This window comes from Podarcis cretensis, assembly GCF_951804945.1.
Source record: "Podarcis cretensis genome assembly, chromosome: 2".
In the NCBI taxonomy this organism is placed as follows: Eukaryota; Metazoa; Chordata; class Lepidosauria; order Squamata; family Lacertidae; genus Podarcis; species Podarcis cretensis.
The window spans coordinates 102,678,163-102,697,350 of record NC_137171.1 but is presented as its reverse complement, the minus strand read 5'-3'; the positions used below and the strand labels follow the sequence as shown (position 1 = coordinate 102,697,350).

Genomic DNA, 19,188 nt, shown 5'->3' with positions numbered 1-19,188 from the left:
TGAAATTTTGGTGTTAACTGAGCACCTGTATTTGACACCTATTCTGGTCGCTTCGCCTCTACACTTCTAGATCACCCTAGGGCCAGGTCTCTGCTTGGCTGACTGAACTCCATCTGCCCTCAGGGCCCATGACACCTATAATTAGCTTATCTGCTTTGTAGCAGCATGTAGGAGACGAAGAGCATTAGCAAAGTGCTACTGCTGCTGAGAAAATCAGTGCAGCTGAATTTTTCAAATCGTTTTTTAAATCACCGCAACAAAAGTCTACAAGCAACAGGGCATTGCTTAAGCAGAAACCTGCTCTCCAGAAGTCAGAGAAGAAGCTGCTCTGATCAAAGAAGGACAGAGAAGCAGCAAGTGGCATTTTACACGTCAGGTTACAGCTTCATTTCCTGTTGGAGCAGACTAATTGCAGCCTAAGTCCGTGTACTTTGATCACTGTTGCCTCTCCACCAGAAGAAAAAGATACATTTGTGTAGGTAAGGAGAGTACAGTGGTACCTTGGGTTAAGTACTTAATTCATTCCGGAGGTCCGTTCTTAACTTGAAACTGTTCTTAATCTGAAGCACCACTTTAGTTAATGGGGCCTCCTGCTGCTGCTGCACCGCCGGAGCACGATTTCTGTTCTCATCCTGAAGCAAAGTTCTTAACCCGAGGTACTATTTCTGGGCTAGTGGAGTCTGTAACCCGAAGTGTATGTAACCCGAGGTACCACTGTAAAAGCTTCTAAGACACTTCCTTTCCCCACCCAATAAAATAATGTTTTAGTTTTTGTACCCTGCCAAGCCAAAAGGGGCCCAGCGAGCCATGTATTCTGGCTTGCAAGGTACTTGACACACCTCTTTTTGGCAGTCTGAGACATCATTCATTTGAGCTTTGTTGGGCCACTATACTAGTAGCTGGCTTAATGCATCCCACTTCAAGCAATTGTTTTCTTGGATTTATGCAACCTGTTCTGCTCTTTCGCTATGCTGATTTTAGCCTCCTTGACTTCTGTGGGATTAATCCAAATCACCAGAATCAGATCATCAAATTTAAGTAACAAATCTAAATACTTTGTGATGATCGCAGGAGCGGTGCATCTGGATTATTATTATTATTATTATTATTATTATTATTATTATTATTATTACAGGGAGAAATGGAAAACCAATGAGAACAGTCTCTTTGGCTTAGGCACGATCTGCTGTTATGTGTTCCACATGCCCCCTCCCAATATATACCGTATATTCTGTTGTACCTATCATTATTACACCCTAGTGTTACAGAAGAAAGTGCTGCAAGCTTGTAATTTATAATCAATGAATGAGCTTTCTGTGTTACAGTAATCCTATGCTTGTAGGTGTTAATTAAAATGTTCCCAGCAGCTAGGGACAGAACAGTCGTACAGAGACATGCTCAACAGATGAGCCGCTTGCTTGCGGTGCCTCCGTTGCAACAGCCAGCAGCTCCAGGTGATCCCAGCTGTGACCAGGACATCCAATGCCTTTGCATGACAAAAAGGGAGGCTGGCATATATAGAGTCACGCCTTCCTCTCTAGATGAGGAAGGGGAGGTCTTTGCTCATTTCTGATATACTCCTGTTTTTATACTGAAGCCCCTCATGGCCCAGTATATAAAGTATGCTGTAATTTGGGATGTCAATTCCAATATGTCTCTTTCCTCAAGACCCACTGAGAAACCTAGCCCAAAATGGAGCTTTTTGTATTTCCAGAGTTCAGAGCTTTCCTGGTCTGACTTGATGCTTGGCACACAGCCACAGGGTGCTTTTGAAAGGTGGTCCCTTCTCGGCTAAGTGGTGTCTAGCAGCCCCCCCTCTAAGGCCCAGAGGGGGGAGAGTGCAGTCTCCAAAGGCTGATCGATCGCCAAATGACTGATATTTATGGAATAGAGTTTATCTACATTGTAATATTGCAAACAGTTTTGCCTAAAAATTTAATTTAGAAGGTACTGATTCAATAAAGCTTGAAAGGAAGGTTTGGACAATTAATGATTGGGAGTTCCTGTGCCATTAAACTTCAGATAACAGACTTGGACAACATCCCAGATTGGAATGGAGTCAGAGGAAACTGATAAAAAGACAGTTGGAAAAATATATACTAATAAAGCTGTACTCGACGGATGAAAGTACATGATGTTTGACATGATTGAGAATTGTGGACCCAGGGACAGAGAATTATAAAGCATCAAAATTGAGATGTGGAAAATATGGAAACAACAAGGAGAGGCAGAACTGAGATGTGGAGACATGCTTCAGAGATCCAGACCGTGGGGAGCTCCGAAAAATTAATAATTATAATTTGGACTATAATTTGGTCTGTTTTATTTTAGTTTTTTATTTTAATTAGAGTATTATGATAGGATATATTAATTGGATGTTTTTTATTGGAAAAGCAAGAAAAATGATTTTTTAAAAAAAAGAAAGGTGGCACCTTCTCGTCTCCACTAATCCACATGGGATAGACACCTTTACCAGCAAGATGGGGCTAGAGCTCTTCTGAAAGTTGTTTTCTGGGTACTTCTGCTTCACAGGATGCCAGACCAGATGATTGCAAAGAGCTTTTTGGTGGTAAGATCTAGTGATCTTTGTGTAATTGCCTCCATATCACTCACCAGGTAATCCTTCCTTCCTTCCCTACTCTTAGTTGTTTCATCTGTTCCCTTGACCCCCTGCATCTGCCTCTACCCTCTGCAACCCTTTAAGACGGCCTTCCATTTTTTGACATTATCATTCTTCGCCCATGACTTCCTTGCCTCCTTTTCAAGACAGAGCTTCACGTGATGCATGGGGCTACCACATAAAAAAACACCCCTTATGTTGAATTCTTTCCAACAGCCCATAATTTGTGATAAGTACATAAGTCCAGCATACTGTTCTCACAGTGGCCTACCAGATGCCTGTGGGAGGCCTGAAACTGTTGTCTCAGTCCAATCCGCCTTGAAAAGATATTTAAATTGGTGGCCATTACCATATTTTGTGGCAGAGAATTCCAGAGTTTAATTTACCTTTCCTTCTTTTCTAAAAGAAATGCTATTTTTACTGCTCAGCCTAGCCATTAAATAAGTTCCTTTGGGGTATGTGATATGAGTGTTTTGCTCTCCAGTCATGTTGATGGTTTGACTTGGAAGAAGCAGTGAAAACAAAGGCGAGGCCCACCTTGGACCTTTGGAGTTCATAAAATGGGGCGGCAAAGGCACAAGAGTTTCTTTACATTGTTATCCTATGAAATAAAATAGTTTGCATGACACCCGCCTGCCTTTGATTTTCCCATTCTAGTGGACCGATTGCCCATAATTCAGCTACTATAGAAAGGAAAGTTAAAAGAACTGGCTGGATAATGTTCATAAGAAAAATGGTTAACTCAGACTTACTACAGTACTAGCAGTTTTGGGATGAAACAGATCACAGTCAACAGCTTCAATGATCAGTTTGTACTGCTGGACAGATTCGTAGTCTGGTTCTGTTATCAGTTCTATCACTCCAGACACTGGATCCAACCAGAATATCTCAATGGGGTAAAAAATGCCTCCATGGCCTATTCTATAGGTCACACAGTCTGATGGGTAGTCTTCATCTGTGGCAGTTACTTGTCCAACTTTATAGTGAGCTGTAAGAAGACAGTGGTGTTTTACAACTGCTAATTTTCAGACTCGATTTCATTTACCTGGAATTAATGTAGTAGTGACTAAGTGGAGCCTCTCCTTTTTCAACAGTGAAAGCCGAGCGCTCAGAAAATGAGCCTATTACTGTGCTGCCTTTGTAAGGCTTATTAGCAATCCCTTCTTATTTAGCCATATAACAGGGCAAAAATGACACAAACAGGAGCTCCTTAATTACCTCACAATGAGTACAAGGCATAAGCTGCATTTATCGCTGTTGGGATGAGACTGCGGCATAATTGACCATTAAATTCTTCTCCAATTGGATTTCTTTTCTCTACAAAAGACTCTAGGGGTGCATCTTTCCCCGAACTAGTTGTGTGGCACTTTGTTTACAGGCAAAGGAGAGAACTCAAAGGTGAGTGGTGGGCGAAGAGGAAGGATCCACATGTCACTAAATATGGAGGTCAGCTGTGCCTCTTGCACACATCAGTGCTGTTAATTTCTATAATAATAATAATAATAATAATAATAATAATAATAATAATAATATTTATACCCCACCCTCCACGGCCAGAGCCGGGCTCAGGGCGGCTAACACCAATAAAATCATGGTAAAAACATAAAAGGGGAGAGAGAGAGAGAGAGAGAGAGAGAGAGAGAGAGAGAGAGAGAACCAATTTAAAATACAGGTTAAAATGGAATTTAGAATGCTGCCTCATTTTAAAGTAGCCAATAAATCAAGACCGTAAGGGGAGGGAAACATAAAGGTCAGACTGAGTCCAAACCAAAGGCCAGGCAGAAAGATGTCAAGTCCCACAGGGCCCTAGTCTCTTGGGACAGAGGGTTCAACCAAGTCGGGGTCAGTACTGAAAAGGCCCTGGCCCTAGTTAAGACCAATCTAATGACCTTGCGACCTGGGACCTCCAAAATGTTGTCATTTGTGGACCTTAAGGTCCTCCGCAGGGCAAACCAGGAGAGGCGGTCCTGTAGGTACGTAGGTCCTAGGCCGCATATAGTGTACTGCTTAATAAATAGTCCTAAAATGTCACAAAACAAAAACAAGGACTCCCAGGATAATATTTGTATTCCCTAACAGGAATTGAGGTCGGATTAAGCAACTGTGGGTTCAGATTCAATGGCTTGGGTAAAAGGTGGACTTAAGTTGTCCCCCCACCCTTGGCTGTTGCATTTGGCTCTGGCCATACCATCAGACCAGCAGCTCTCTGGCTCTTCCTCCTAAACCCTCTGTTGGAGGACCCATTTGCGTATGCTTTGTCGCCTGTCCTGGCCTCCCTAAACTGCCCTGCTTCCTCAGGTGCCATGGAGGATGCTATCCCATCTGCAATGCTGAAGTACGATTCAGTTGTCAGCCAAAACAGCTTTCGTACGTGGAATGGGGAGGAATTCCAGCTTGTCTTTCAAGCTGCAAAATGTTTTGTATCAGCTCCGCTCTGGCCCCTGGTTTCTATCCTACCTCCGATACATAGGTCTCCGCCTCTTTGCCACATCTTCATCAGATCTCAGCAAGCTGCTTCCGCCATTGTCCTTGTCCCGCAGTGTGCTTTTAAATGTTCAGAGCAATGGAACATAATAAGGCTGAAAGGAGCCCAGACCAACGGCAGGAGGAGATGCTGACCGATTAAAATCTGAGGTCCATAGGCAAGACCCACATGAGTCCAGCCTGGGATTTCTGAAATAGCTTGCCTAGTGTTCCTGTAAACGCAGCAAGCAGATGCCAAGTAGTGACTAGCTAACATGGTTCTGTTTATTAGAGAACTGTTTTAAAACAGCTGCCCCAGTTGCCAGTTCATTTCCAGCCCCAATTCAAGGTGTTCACATTAGTGCTCCAACCCCTAAATGTCTTAGGCCCCCACACCTAAAAGATCACCTCCTTCACTCTTAAGGTGTTACGATCAGCAGAGGGGGCCATTTTGGTTGTTCCACCAGCCTCAGAAGCTCAGGGAGAGGGTATTCTCTGTGGTAATCCCCAAGTTGTGGAACTCATTCCCTACAGAGATGCATCTGGTACCTTCATTACATACGTTTGAAGGGCACAATTCCCAGTATGTTTCCGGGCACAATTCAAAGTGTTGGTGCTGACCTTTAAAGCCCTAAACATCCTCGGCCCAGTATACCATCGCTCAGACCACCCACTGAGATCCAGCGCCAAGGGACTTCTGGAAGTTCCCTCACTGCAAGAAGCGAAGTTACAGGGAACCAGGAAGTGGTGAATTATTGTATTTTAATATTTTACTAGAAGCCACCCAAAGTGGCTGGGGAAGCCCAGCCAGATGGGTGGGGTATAAATAAATTATTATTATTATTATTATTATTATTATTATTATTATTATTATTATATAAAGGTAAAGGTAAAGGTACCCCTGCCCGTACGGGCCAGTCTTGACAGACTCTGGGGTTGTGCGCCCATCTCACTTAAGAGGCCAGGGGCCAGCGCTGTCCGGAGACACTTCCGGGTCACGTGGCCAGCGTGACAAAGCTGCATCTGGTGAGCCAGAGCCGCACACGGAAACGGCGTTTACCTTCCCGCTGGTAAGCGGTCCCTATTTATCTACTTGCACCCGGAGGTGCTTTCGAACTGCTAGGTTGGCAGGCGCTGGGACCGAGCAGCGGGAGCGCACCCCGCCGCAGGGATTCGAACCGCCGACCATGCGATCGGCAAGTCCTAGGCGCTGAGGCTTTAACCCACAGCGTCACATATAGCTTTCTGCAAATGCTGAATACACACCTCAAGCATCAAAAGCCAGATCAAAGAGGAGTACCTCAGTACCCACCTAATTTCTATAATAGTAAGTTGTTTGAAACTGACTATAATATTGTGTTTTAATTGTAAACTGACCCAGGACTTAAGGGTGACGGGTGGGCAAAGGAGAAGAGGAGGAAAAAAGAAATGTTTCCACTACCTTTTATGTCTACGAAGCCTGAGCTGAAACCTTTGCAGTCAGACAAAAGGTGTCCACTACTGGGCCTTGGTTCTGCTAACAAAGTGTGTAGCATAGGAATATGCCTTACAGTGGTACCTCGGGTTAAGTACTTAATTCGTTCCGGAGGTCCATTCTTAACCTGAAACTGTTCTTAACCTGAAGCACCACTTTAGCTAATGGGGCCTCCTGCTGCTGCCGTGCCACCGGAGCACGATTTCTGTTCTCATCCTGAAACAAAGTTCTTAACCTGAAGCACTATTTCTGGGTTAACGGAGTCTGTAACCTGAAGTGTATGTAACCCGAGGTACCACTGTATACCGAATCAGGCCACTGGGTCCACCTAATTGAGTACTGTCTACACACTGACTGTCAGCAGCTGTCCATGGCTTCTGTCAGAGGCCTCTTCCCATTCTACCTGGAGATGATGGTGAATTACTCTTCCGCATGCCAAGCAGGTGCTTTCCCACTGAGCCCTTCCCCTCAAAAAAAACACAACAGCAGGTTAAAAATGCAGCTTATATTACACAAGTACATATGGTGGTACCTCGGGTTACAGACGCTTCAGGTTACAGACGCTTCAGGTTACAGACTCCGCTAAGCCAGAAATAGTACCTCGGGTTAAGAACTTTACCTCAGGATGAGAACAGAAATCACGCGACAGCGGCAGCAAGAGGCCCCATTAGCTAAAGTGGTACCTCAGGTTAAGAACAGTTTCAGGTTAAGAACGGACCTACAGAAGAAATTAAGTTCTTAACCTGAGGTACCACTGTACTAAGAGTTTCTCTCATTTCCACATCGTAACTCTGTTAAACATAATAGAAAGCTGATACTTTTACGTGGGTATGAAATTAACCTTTCAATAAAGCATAAAAAGCTAACCTGAGCACTTCTCAAGCTCGAGTTTAAAATAGAGCCATTATGAAGGCTCCTGAAAGGCTGCCAACTTTTCTCCTTGAAAAACTACTGTAAGCGAATTGCATTTCCCTCGTGGCTTCCGGCACAATGTGATTGAGCTTTTCCGTTTATCATGAAGCTGTTTCGGATCTTTTTAAACAAGATGGGGAGGTGGTGGTTAAAAGGAAACTAATTTCATGTGTGTGTGTGTGTGTGCCTTTTTCTTTTGCTGTCAGCAGCGGATCCGTGTATGTGTCAAACTTCATCAGAGAAAATTACTTTAAATATTTCAGATTGCTGTATTGTGTTCAAATTATATAGTTACCAAGACCCCATACAAGGCAATTTTGTACTAATGCAAAAAAATAAATAAATGCAGCTCGTTCTTTTGGCCTTTTTATGGGCACTGCTATAAAGGAAGTTATAGCATCGTGGTGTTCCTGTATTTTTTTTATTTTCACCTACCTGATTTCCACCCTCCCTCAACTGATTCAAGTCAATGCCCATTGCTATAGCTCAGTGGTACACAGGTCACAAACTCTGCAAACAGAAGGCTCTATGTTTGATCCCCCACATCTCCAGCTAGCAACAATTTAGTAGCTGGTGAAAGAAAAGACCTTTGCCTGAGACCTTGGAGAGCTGCTGCCAGTCAAAGTTGACAATATTGGTGGCCTAGGTGGAGAAATATGACGCCTTCCTATGACTAATGACAACGGTATCCAGTTCAAATTTCAAGTCAAGGCCAGTAAAAGTGTGAATAATTATGGATAATTATGAGCAGGTGACAACCTTCCTTCCTTCTTTCTTTCCTTCCTTCCTTCCCATAATTTCTATTCCATGCCTTCAATGTGATTTTATGTTCCAAAGGCGACTAATAATAAGCAAGAAGCAATAAGAGTATAATTTTTAAGAAATAGAAAATAATAAAATAAACCATACACACTAACACAGAGAACTGCAATTTTTATAATTTTATAATTACAGTGTTACAATTATCACAGTATAATGATCATTGCCATGTTATGACTTAATTTCTCTTTATTTTGAGCTTCTGGTTCAAGTTTAGTACAGCAGCTCTCGTGCTATGCTCAAGTTTTGCTTTATTTGTTGTGTCTTTGTTCGTATGCTTCTCTGAGCTTTTTTTTATAAGGCAAAGCGGTTAATATATTTTACTTAATTTTAAAAAGGAACAATCAAATATTGTGACGTACCTCCAGCTGTTTCAGGAACAACAAACGCATAATCTGCTTTACTAAATGCCGGCCCAAATTCATTGACAGGTAAGACTTCCACAATTATCGTAGCAGTTACTAATAAAAGAACAAGCAGACCAGCATTTTCCAAGTATTAACCTGAGAATTCACCCAGCTGACAGCAAATAGGAAAACAACCAACAGGAGAGTAAATTGAAACGAGAGGCCCAGGTCTTCATTATGTCAGAGGGAGCCAGTGTGTTGGTTAGAGTGCTGGACTGGGACTTGGGATACTATAGTTCAATCCAAACTGGAGCACGAAACTTGCTGGGAGACCATGAACCAATCACTGTGCTGCAAAGGGTTGTTGCAAGAATAACATGGAGAAGGGAGAACCATATATATCACTTTGAGCTCCTTGGACAAAATATGGGATCCAGGTGTAATGATAAATAAATACTAAGCTATGGCCAGTATTTCATTCCCAGAATCAAGGCAACGTGGTCCTCAAAAGTCCCACTTACTATTTCATGGTCCTAGTGAGAGATTTTACTTTCTTGGGCCCCATGATCACTGCAGATGGAGACAGCAGTCACGAAATTAATAGATGCCTGCTTCTTGGGAGAAAAGCGATGACAAACCTAGACAGCATCTTAAAAAGCAGAGACATCACCTTCCTGACAAAGGTCTGTACAGTTAAAGCTATGGTTTTCCAAGTAGTTATGTATGGAAGTGAGAGCTGGACCACAAAGAAGGCTGATCACCGAAGAATTGATGCTTTTGAATTACGGTGCTGGAGGAGACTCTTGAGAGTCCCATGGACTGCAAGAATATCAAACCTATCCATTCTGAAGGAAATCAGCCCTGAGTGCTCACTGGAAAGACAGATCCTGAACTGAGGCTCCAATACTTTGGCCACCTCATGAGAAGAGAAGACTCCCTGGGAAAGACCCTGATGTTGGGAAAGATGGAGGGCACAAGGAGAAGGGGACGACAGAGGACGAGATGGTTGGACAGTGTTCTCAAAGCTACTAACATGATTTTGACCAAACTGTGGGATGCAGTGGAAAAAGGAGTGTCTGGTGTGCTCTGGTCCATGGGGTCACGAAGAGTCGGTCACAACTAAACGACTAAACAACAACAACAAAGGTTCCAAACCTAAAGCTGGGGCAAGGTGGAGAGGCCCTAAGAAGACATAGAGAAAAGATGGATTCCCCACACAAGAATCTCAAAGGAGGACATGGTCAGAAGAGCAAAAGGCATGGCATGCTAAGAAACACTTGAGTTCTTATAAAAATTCTCACCTGTGTGTGACGGATTTGCATCATCGAAAACAGAGAGGGTCATTTCATGGGTGCTGCCAACTGCAAGATTCCGTGAGTCTTCATAGTCCAAATATTGTGTTACCTTCCAATACAGCAAGAGTGAACAATTAAACCATGCAGCATAATATCAAAGGCAGATTGAAGCTCGTGCATATTTCAGATTAACAGTTAAATGTAACTCACTTTTCCTGTTAGAAATGCAGGTGCAACTATGGATAAGACTCAACCAGGGGCAATTTCACACTTGGAGGACTGTGATTTGGTGTACCCTGCTAGAAAGAACACTTGGCTCCAGTTTCTGTAGGAATGCAGAACTGAAAGGAAATATGTGCTGGTCCTACTCATCACCTGAAGGATGAAACACTGCTGGGTTGTCTGTGTGTGCGTGTATGAATCTTGGGAGCTTGAATGTGGAACGGAGTTTGTGTTATCATTACAAGCTGTTACTTATAAACTGCCTTGAGAATCATTTGATTGGAATGCAGGGTATAAACCACCAGGTCCAGATGGCATGATGGCATCCACCTGAGAGTTCCCAGAGAACTCATGTGAAGTTGCTGATCCAGTAACAGAAGTATGCATTTGTCCCTAAGATCAGCTTCCATACCTGACAACTAGAAAATGGCAATGAAATGCTATTTAAAAAGCATGGTGGTGGTGGGGAACATGGGGGATCTTGGAAATTACAGGCCAGTTTGCTTAAAAATATAAAGGTGAATGCAAATATCATCATCATTGTCATCATCACCTTATTCTTACACAACACCCTTTCTCCAAAAGGAGGCCAGAGTGGCTCAAACTATGCATATTATTGGACAGTGATGGACAGCCAGGAATGGCGTTAGCTCCCACTTGCCACTCAGTGGCAAACTCAGGCTTGTTGCTGCATAACAAATAATAATAATTTTATTATTTATAACCTGCCCACTTAGCTGGGTTTCCCCAGCCACTCTGGGTGGCTTCCAGCAGAATATAAAAACATAATAAAACATTAAATGTTAAAAACTTTCCAATACTGGTCTGCCTTCAGATGTTTTCTTAAAAAAAGATACTTATATTATATTTCTATAATATACTTATATTATATTTCTATAATATACTTATATTATTATAATATTACATTTATATAATGCTTAATTGTAATAAAACCTCAAACTGGTTTACAAAAAGAATAAGATTATCAATAAAAACTGCTAAAAACAAAATATTCAAAAATAGTAAGCTAAGACCAGAAATTGGCTTGATTCTGTGGCAAAAAGGGGGAAAAGATCCCCACCATTGCCAGACTAAAGATCGTGCATTTTACTAAAGGAATCTTTTCCCCAGCTATCCTAGGAGGTCCAGTAGCATACATGAGCTCCCTTAGATCAGGTCAAACTAATTGTCCCTCTAGCCCAATATGGTTTATTCTGTTCTGACTGGCTGACTAGAGTTTCAGACCTGCCATGGGCTTCTTTCACCTGGACACACCAGGGATCAAACCTGGGATGTTCTGCACGCGAAGCAGGCAATCTGCCACTGAGCTATGATGGATCCTCCCTTGTTCAGCTCCTGTGCCCTTGGCTTGTCTTCTCCCACATCTTCATTTACTCACCCAAATGGCATTTTTAGCACCTGGAACTTGTTCAAACAGCTTTCCAGCGCCAACCGGGCCACTGTTGGGTTCATAATGGAGTTCATCGGGGGGATTGTCCATATCGTGACATCTGACATTAGCAACCACTGTATTAATTGCAATAACTTCTCTGCTGGTATATCTGATTAAAAGGAAGTCATCAAAATGTGACATGCTTGTACCAGAGACCTCAGTTTTCTTCTCTAAAGGTCCATCAAATCAAAAGCCGTTAATGATGGTGCCTATCATTTTAAGATAACGTTCCACAAGGTGCTCAGACTGGGAGAATCTGGATGTGTAACTTCACAAGGCACACTGCGATTTATACTGACTGTAATCCGTCTGAATTTTTTTATTCCCAGTAGTTCAAGTGCAACCATGGCAGGAGTATAATGGAACCCTATTTTATAGTCCTATAACTGCACTGTCATTAATGCTTCTTTTAAACATATTTGTAAGAGTCAATTCAATAGAAAGAAAAGACTTGACTACTTTTCCCTCACATTTTTAGGGGGATTCCAACAAGATTTCCCTCTCTCTTAAGCGCTACAGAGCTACTCACAAATTTTCAGAATAAAAGGAAGTGGGTTGAAGTCTCCTTAAAAAATACAGTGGTACCTCGGGTTACAGACGCTTCAGGTTACAAACTCCACTAACTCAGAAATAGTACTTTGGTTTAAGAACTTTGCTTCAGGATGTGAACAGATACTGCGCGGCGGCGGCACGGTAGCAGTGGGAGGCCCCATTAGCTAAAGTGGTACCTCAGGTTAAGAACAGTTTCAGGTTAAGAACGGACCTCCAGAATGAATTAAGTTCTTAACCCGAGGTACCACTGTATGGGCTGGCCAGTTGCGGCTGGTGCCCATTGGGACTTGTAGGGTGGGTAAGAAGACCAACAGTAGGTGGAGCCAGAGCCAGAGACAGACAGAGGCGAGTAATTCTAGTTTTGCCCCTATCCTCCTGCCTGCTGAGTTCTACAAGGGCAACACTGAGGCTGCCTACACACTTCCCATTCTGCAGAGCGAAAAATCATTTTCTCTCAACACACATCCTCAACAAGACTGCAGATCCTGCAGTCGAGACAGTCGGGTGTGGTTACTTGATACTTACTTGCAAACCCTCACCTTGATTAGATTATGCATTTCAAAACCTTGCCCTTGCTATCGTGGTATACGCCCACCCACGTCGTCATTGGTCAGGTATAGACACACACCCATACACCCATTGCTGAGACAGCATGCATCTGTTTTCAAATAGGCTCACTGTGGGGTAACACAGCATCAATCTGAAATGAGCTTTTATTTTCAGAACTAGTTTAACAAGTGATTTTCAGTGTGTGTGTGTGTGCAATCAGTCTAGACCAGGCAAAGGCAAACTCCGGCCCTCCAAATGTTTGGGACTACAATTCCCATCATCCCTGACCACTGGTCCTATTAGCTAGGGATGATGGGAATTGTAATCCCAAACATCTGGAGGACCGGAGTTTGCCTATGCCTGGTCTAGACTGTGTGTGAACTAGGTAGGACAAAGCAAGAATTTAGTCCCCACTGGTTCTAGAAGAAAAATGTGCATTTGCAGCCTGAGACTCAGGAAATGGAAACTGGCAGGCAGTGCCACCAACTGGACTGCTTGTCAGAAAGAAGGCAGGCAGGTGGGGGCTGCCTGGGGGCAGACTGAACATGGTGGGGCAGTGCTCCATTTGCTCCAATGGCATGGGATATTTCTTTGTCCCATTTGTTCGATTTTTGTCAATGAGCTTCTTTATATATTTTTGAACATCTATGTGAAGGAAAAGATATTATGAGAAAAACATAGCTAACCATTTGCTGCCGCTTATTGACTCACTAGCTCACCTGTATACATACTGATGACAGAATGGCACGTTGTCATTAATTCCATCCACATTCACTATCACAGGAATGCCTGCACACCTCCGGGTACTGCTGCAAGCCACAACGGTGAATGACTGAGCACTGATAAATCCAGCCTCTTCCATGTCCAGTCTAGATGCAATTAGTAGAGTACCACGAGCTGCAAAATAGTTGTTGGGATAATGATGATGTTGATGATCTGTGGCCTGGCCTGGAACATTTAGTAATGCTTACTAAACTATGAACCTGCCCATAATCTAAGACCTCCGCCTGATGTTCTGCTTGTGTGCCCACTACTGAAATTGGTTACGTTAATGAACACATGAGCGGGGCCTTCTTGGTGGTGGCTCCATAGTTGCAGCATTCTCTTCCAGTTAACATTTCCTTGGCGTATTCTATTCTGGCATTCATTAGGTTTTCAGAACTCCTGTTTTAACTTATAAGCACATTAGGGGAGCCCTGCTGCGTCAAGCCCAAAGCCCACCTAATCTAGCGTCCTGTTCTTAACATGGCCAACCAGATGTCTAGGGAAGCCTGAAAGCAAATGGGCACCAGCAATGGTGAAGGACCATAGCTCCATGGTACAACACATCCTTGGCATCCCAAAGGCCTCAGGTTAAGGCTCAAAAAACATCGTACCTGAAGCCCTGTAATTCAGCTGCCGTTCAGTGTTGACAATAATTTAGCTACAGTAGAATGATGGTCTGACCTGGTATTAGAGGAAGTACAGCAGAAACAGAACTAGGAGTCTCCAGGGATAGGCAGTGGGCCTCCAACTGGGGTATCAGCAGCTGCCTAAGGTACAATGCTGATGCCTGGTGCCTGCCCTGTAACATCCCAAGCGGCTCTTTGCATATTCCATGGGATATGCTGCCCCTTGTAGAAGATACAAACTTCATATTTTGCAACATTTTGGTTGGTCCTCTTAAAGCCATCACCCACTGAAATAATAGCATCCCTCTCCCCCTTATGCACCACACACCTTGGCTACCTTTGTTTTTCACATAAGCTAGATTTTGCCAATCTCATGCCCTCCAGATATTTTGGACTACAGTTCCCATCAGTCTTAGCCAGCACAGTCGGCTTGGGCTGATGGGAACTGTAGTCCAAAACATCTGTTCCAGGAGAATTATGTAAACTGACAGTGGGCTATCCTCTTCTCCTGTGGTTGTAATCAAAAACAAAGGATTTAGGGTAGGGGTGGGGTTTTGCCAGGATTCACATCCGTCATGGTTTACCTTTGTCAATCATGAAGTAAGGATTGCTTGGATCGAGAACGAAGGTGATAGGATCCATTGGATCTTCTCCCACAGCATGGCACTTGCCAACTGTCATCCCAATGGGAATTTCTTCATCCAAAGTAATGTCCACCAGAGCCATTGAAACCGAGTCTTCTGTCCTAGGAGTCAATCTGCCTTTCCCAATACTGAAAAAGCTAGAAAGGCAACACAGCTTATAAACAGTAGTTGCAATGTGCAGCTCAGCAGCGGATCTTATCTTTTTAACTGAGCCAGCACAGTCTCAGTCTTCACTTTAGCAAGTGTGGATATGACAGTAATTATCCAAGATGTGGCAGCTTTATAATTCCCATATTGACGGTGGGAAGATGAGGATAAAATAGAGGATTCTCAGGCCTATAGTTCCTACTCTCAGGTACCACTTCACTTATTTAAGGAGCTTAGGTGGGGACAGATCAATAACTGAAGGATTTTGGTTGTGTGTGTGTGTGTGTGTGTGTGTGTGTGAGAGAGAGAGAGAGAGAGAGAGAGAGAGAGAGAGAGAGATGGGGGGGTGCGGTACAACAAAATAAAATTATTCTTATTATTTCAGAGTTTCAGACAATCTCTGCTCCCAAGCAGAAAGGTGATACGGTTTTCCACACATGACAATAGGGAACTTATATTTCCATGGCTGTGAAGGGAAGATAGCTGTGTGTGTCTGTGTGCATTTTCCTTTTTAAATAATCTTGAAAACAGCTTAGTGAAACTGTAATAATAATAATAATCTAAGTGGTTTTTATTGCATTAGCCATGCAGCCATAGCATAATATACATAGAAATAATAACATAAAATGGGGGTGGGGAGATAAAAGTGGATGGCGTCCTGGGCGAATACTTTGAGAAAATGGGGATAACAAAAGTAACGGGGGATTTAAAACATCGAGTGACAGAGAATACAAAAAACAGGTTCGATTGTGCGGCATATCGACTACATCTGTGGTATTAAAGAAGGAGTTGGTGCCCCTTTCCTCTTCATCACACTAAGCAGGAAATTAGCTGTCATCTCGGTAATCCAATAGTCAGAATCCTGCAGAAGAAGGGACACTATCCAAGGCTGGATTGGGAGATGAAGCTTGTTCACGAGAGGAGTTAGAAACCGAGATCTTTCATCTGTCCAGTTGGGACAGAAGAGCATTACATGTTCCATAGTCTCCAGAGCCGTGTCATTGCAGGAGCATGTTCTATTTGCGATGGAAACTCTGGAGTAACGACCCGACAGAACTGCTGTAGGAAAACAGTTGAGACGGGCACAGGTAAAGGCCCTTCGTTTAGCCTCCGAAGGAATTGTAAAGCAGTATAGAGAGATCCCTTCAGGGGGTGGAATAGCTGTAGCTTCTTTTTGATTAGAGGGAGGGCCGCCAAGCTAATACACTCTAAGTTAAAAGCAGTTTTGCGGTTCACATTGAGAAGAGAGCGGAATTTGAGATTAACTGTAGTTTTCCAAGGAGAATTATGAATATCTCTTAGGATCAAATTGGAGAAACCACCTCTAATTCGAGCATCCGATGCTAGTAGGTGGGAGCTATAGGAAATGGCTCGACTCCATGCTCGTTTTACAATTGAGGGCTGGGCGAACTCAAGTCGTAGGGCTGCACCTGAGACACATCTCGGGACGCCGGAAAGAGATCTCAGAAACATGTGAAGTGGGCGATCCAAGTTGCCTGTTATTGCTGTAGTCCATACTTCGCAGCCATATAATAGTTTAGGGACAACTTTGGCATTAAATATTTGAATTGCTGCTGGAAGGTGTTTGCCGCCCTTCTGGTGATAAAATCGGACAATGGCATTAGAGGTCGTGGTTGCAGCAAGAGAGGCAGATTGTAGATGGGTGGTCCAGGAGAGATTATAAGTAAATATTAAGCCTAGATATTTAAAGGCTTTTACCTTTTCTAAGTAGCCACCTGTGATCTTAAGCGGCTCCAGCTTGAGTTTGCGGGAACGAGTGAAGTGGAGAACTTTCGATTTTTTATAATTAATATTAAGAGCTTCCGCCTTACAATAGGCGATAAATGCATTAACTGCATTTGCTAGGTCCGCAGCTGTTCTGGATAAGATGATGGCATCATCCGCATAGAAAAGGGAAGCAACGGGGTGGCCTGCTAAGTGAGGAGGGTACTTAGTTGCTAGCTTCAAAGGGGAAAGGGCATCATGAAGATAAAGATTAAACAGTAAAGGGGCCAAGAGACAACCTTGTCGGACGCCCCTGGCCGTTGGGAATGGAGTGGTAAGGGAGCCGTTGGGACCAATTCGAACGCAAGCTGTGGTGTTTGAATAAAGGGAAATAATTAGGGAAAGGAGGTGCGGATCAATTCCCAGATGGGCAAGTTTGGACCATAATCTCTGCCTAGGAATGGAATCAAAGGCGGCCTCCAGGTCCATGAAAGCGGCAAACAGGTGGCCTTGCCTTGGTGCGGTGTATTTACTGGCAAGGTGATAAAGGGTTAGACAGTGGTCCATGGTTGATGCTGACTTCCGGAAGCCAATCTGTTCTGGCGGTAGAATGTTTCTCTCATGGACCCATGAAAGAAGTTCTTCCAGTAAGACAGCGGCAAATATTTTCCCCGGAATAGATAGTAAGCTGATGGGGCGATAGTTCCTAGGGATGTTTGGCTGGCCGCCTTTGAAAATCGTATTGTAGCTTCTCTCCAGGAGTCGGGGATGTCTAAGGCGGAGGAGATAGCGGTGAATACAGGAGTCAGCTGTTCACTCCACCAAAGAGGATCAGTCAGGAAAAGGTCCAACGGGACCATGTCTGGGCCGGGGGCCTTATTCCTTCGCATGGACATTATGATGTTGAAGATGCGGGTTGAGATAAAATTTACTGAGGAGGTGGAACTAAGGGGAACAGGAACAGAGGTCCAACGGGGATTGAAGGTGATCTGTGAGATGATTTGGAGAAGCGAAACTGGCTGAATAATAAGCGATCCATTCGTCAGCGGAAATCAGGATAGCTGAATTGAGTGGTGCCGAAGGCCTAACTAAGCGCCAAAAGGAGCGGGAGTCATGCCTCTCTACAGCTGAACGAAGAGTGGACCAAGCCTCAAGGATGTGTTGCTGTTTCTTGCAATGAATCATGTTTCTGTATGTCCTTTTAGTAACTAGAAGCTCTGCACAGGTTTGGGGGTCGTTGGAAAATTTGATGATTCTGACCATTTTCCTAATTCGCCTTCTTAGGACTTTACATTCCTTGTCAAACCAAGGTGATTCAGAGAAGAAGCGTTGGTGGGTAGGCGAGGTGATGGTTATGTAAGTTGTTGAAAAAGCATCAATTAATTTCCGGTATTGGTCAGTGGGCGGAATTGAGTCAGAAAGAACTGTAGGCATATCAAGTGATCTTTGTATGTCCAGGGCAAGAGAGGAGCTGAGGCTTGTCCATTTCTTTGTTTTATATACAGGGTAGCTTTGTGCTGTGGAACTATAGTTTAAGGGACTGAGAATGGTTCTATTAGGTTTAACATTAAAGTCAATGGAAGGTGGTCACCACCAAAATATTCAGCCACTTCCATTTTTGTAGAAATTGAGAATAGCTCCGGCGTCAATAGAATGTAGTCGACAACACTGGTTCCCCGGGAAGAGATGCACGTTAACTGCTGCGAGGACAAGGGAGTAACGTTGCCATTTGCGATGCAAAGATCATTTTTGATGGCCAATTGGGCCATCAGCCTCCCCGACGCATTTGTTATGGGATCAAGAGAGCATCTGTTTCCCCAGGGGGGCTGCAGGGGATTGTCCAGGAGTGCTGCGGAAGATAATATAGCATCGTCGTTGGGACCTATTCTTGCGTTAAAGTCGCCTAAGAGGATTTGAGGAAGTCCTGGGTTAGTTGTTTGAAGATCATGAAGCCAAGACGAAAGTTCAGACCACCTTTCATTACGGTCGGAATCATAAATTGCTGGAGGCAGATATACTGTAGTTATCAACCATGGGCTTTTGGTCTTTGGAAGGTGGATCTTTATAGTAAGAAAGTAAGGGGAAGATTTAAGTTCCTCGCAGATAGTGAGGGATAAGCTGGTTGAGATAAGACAGGTGAGGCCAGCTTGAAGGCGACCCCTGTTAGCTAGTTTGCGAGCACAGGAGCTAAAGGAACAATAATTTGGGAGAGCGATACTTTGTTGGGACCAGGTCTCTTGGAGGCACACAATGTCAAAGGAAGAGATAAAGTTTATTGCCTCAGGATCCATTTGCTTTGTCGCCCAGCCGTTAACATTCCAGGAGACAATTTTAAGGCTCTGGGGTGGGTTGGATGCACCTTTCAGGGAAAGAACTACTTTTGCTTGATTTGTGGGTAAGGATTGAGCCTGTTTGTTTTTAATGGTGTCGAATTTCCGCGGAGATAGGGAGCCTGCTGGTGTTTGCCTCTGGTCTGATCTTTGTCAATTATTTCCCAAGGAACTTTTAGGGATTACTCTTTTATGAGCCGGCCCATTGTTCACCGTGCATGGCAAACTGGCCAAATGTTCTATAG

General features: G+C 43.7%; 1 protein-coding gene across 5 annotated transcripts in view; it reads right to left on the bottom strand.

The window, feature by feature from the left end:
* LOC307207325 (cadherin-related family member 3-like) overlaps positions 1-19,188 on the bottom strand; it is a 67,363-nt gene that overhangs the window by 10,646 nt on the left and 37,529 nt on the right. For all 5 annotated transcript variants that reach the window (XM_079961095.1, XM_079961096.1, XM_079961099.1 and 2 more), the window contains 6 exons: positions 14,682-14,878; positions 13,426-13,603; positions 11,552-11,714; positions 9,937-10,039; positions 8,651-8,749; positions 3,373-3,608 (listed from right to left, as the gene is read on the bottom strand). In XM_079961095.1, the coding sequence (XP_079817221.1) occupies positions 3,373-3,608; positions 8,651-8,749; positions 9,937-10,039; positions 11,552-11,714; positions 13,426-13,603; positions 14,682-14,878 (976 nt within the window). The remainder of the gene's footprint in view (positions 1-3,372; positions 3,609-8,650; positions 8,750-9,936; positions 10,040-11,551; positions 11,715-13,425; positions 13,604-14,681; positions 14,879-19,188) is intronic.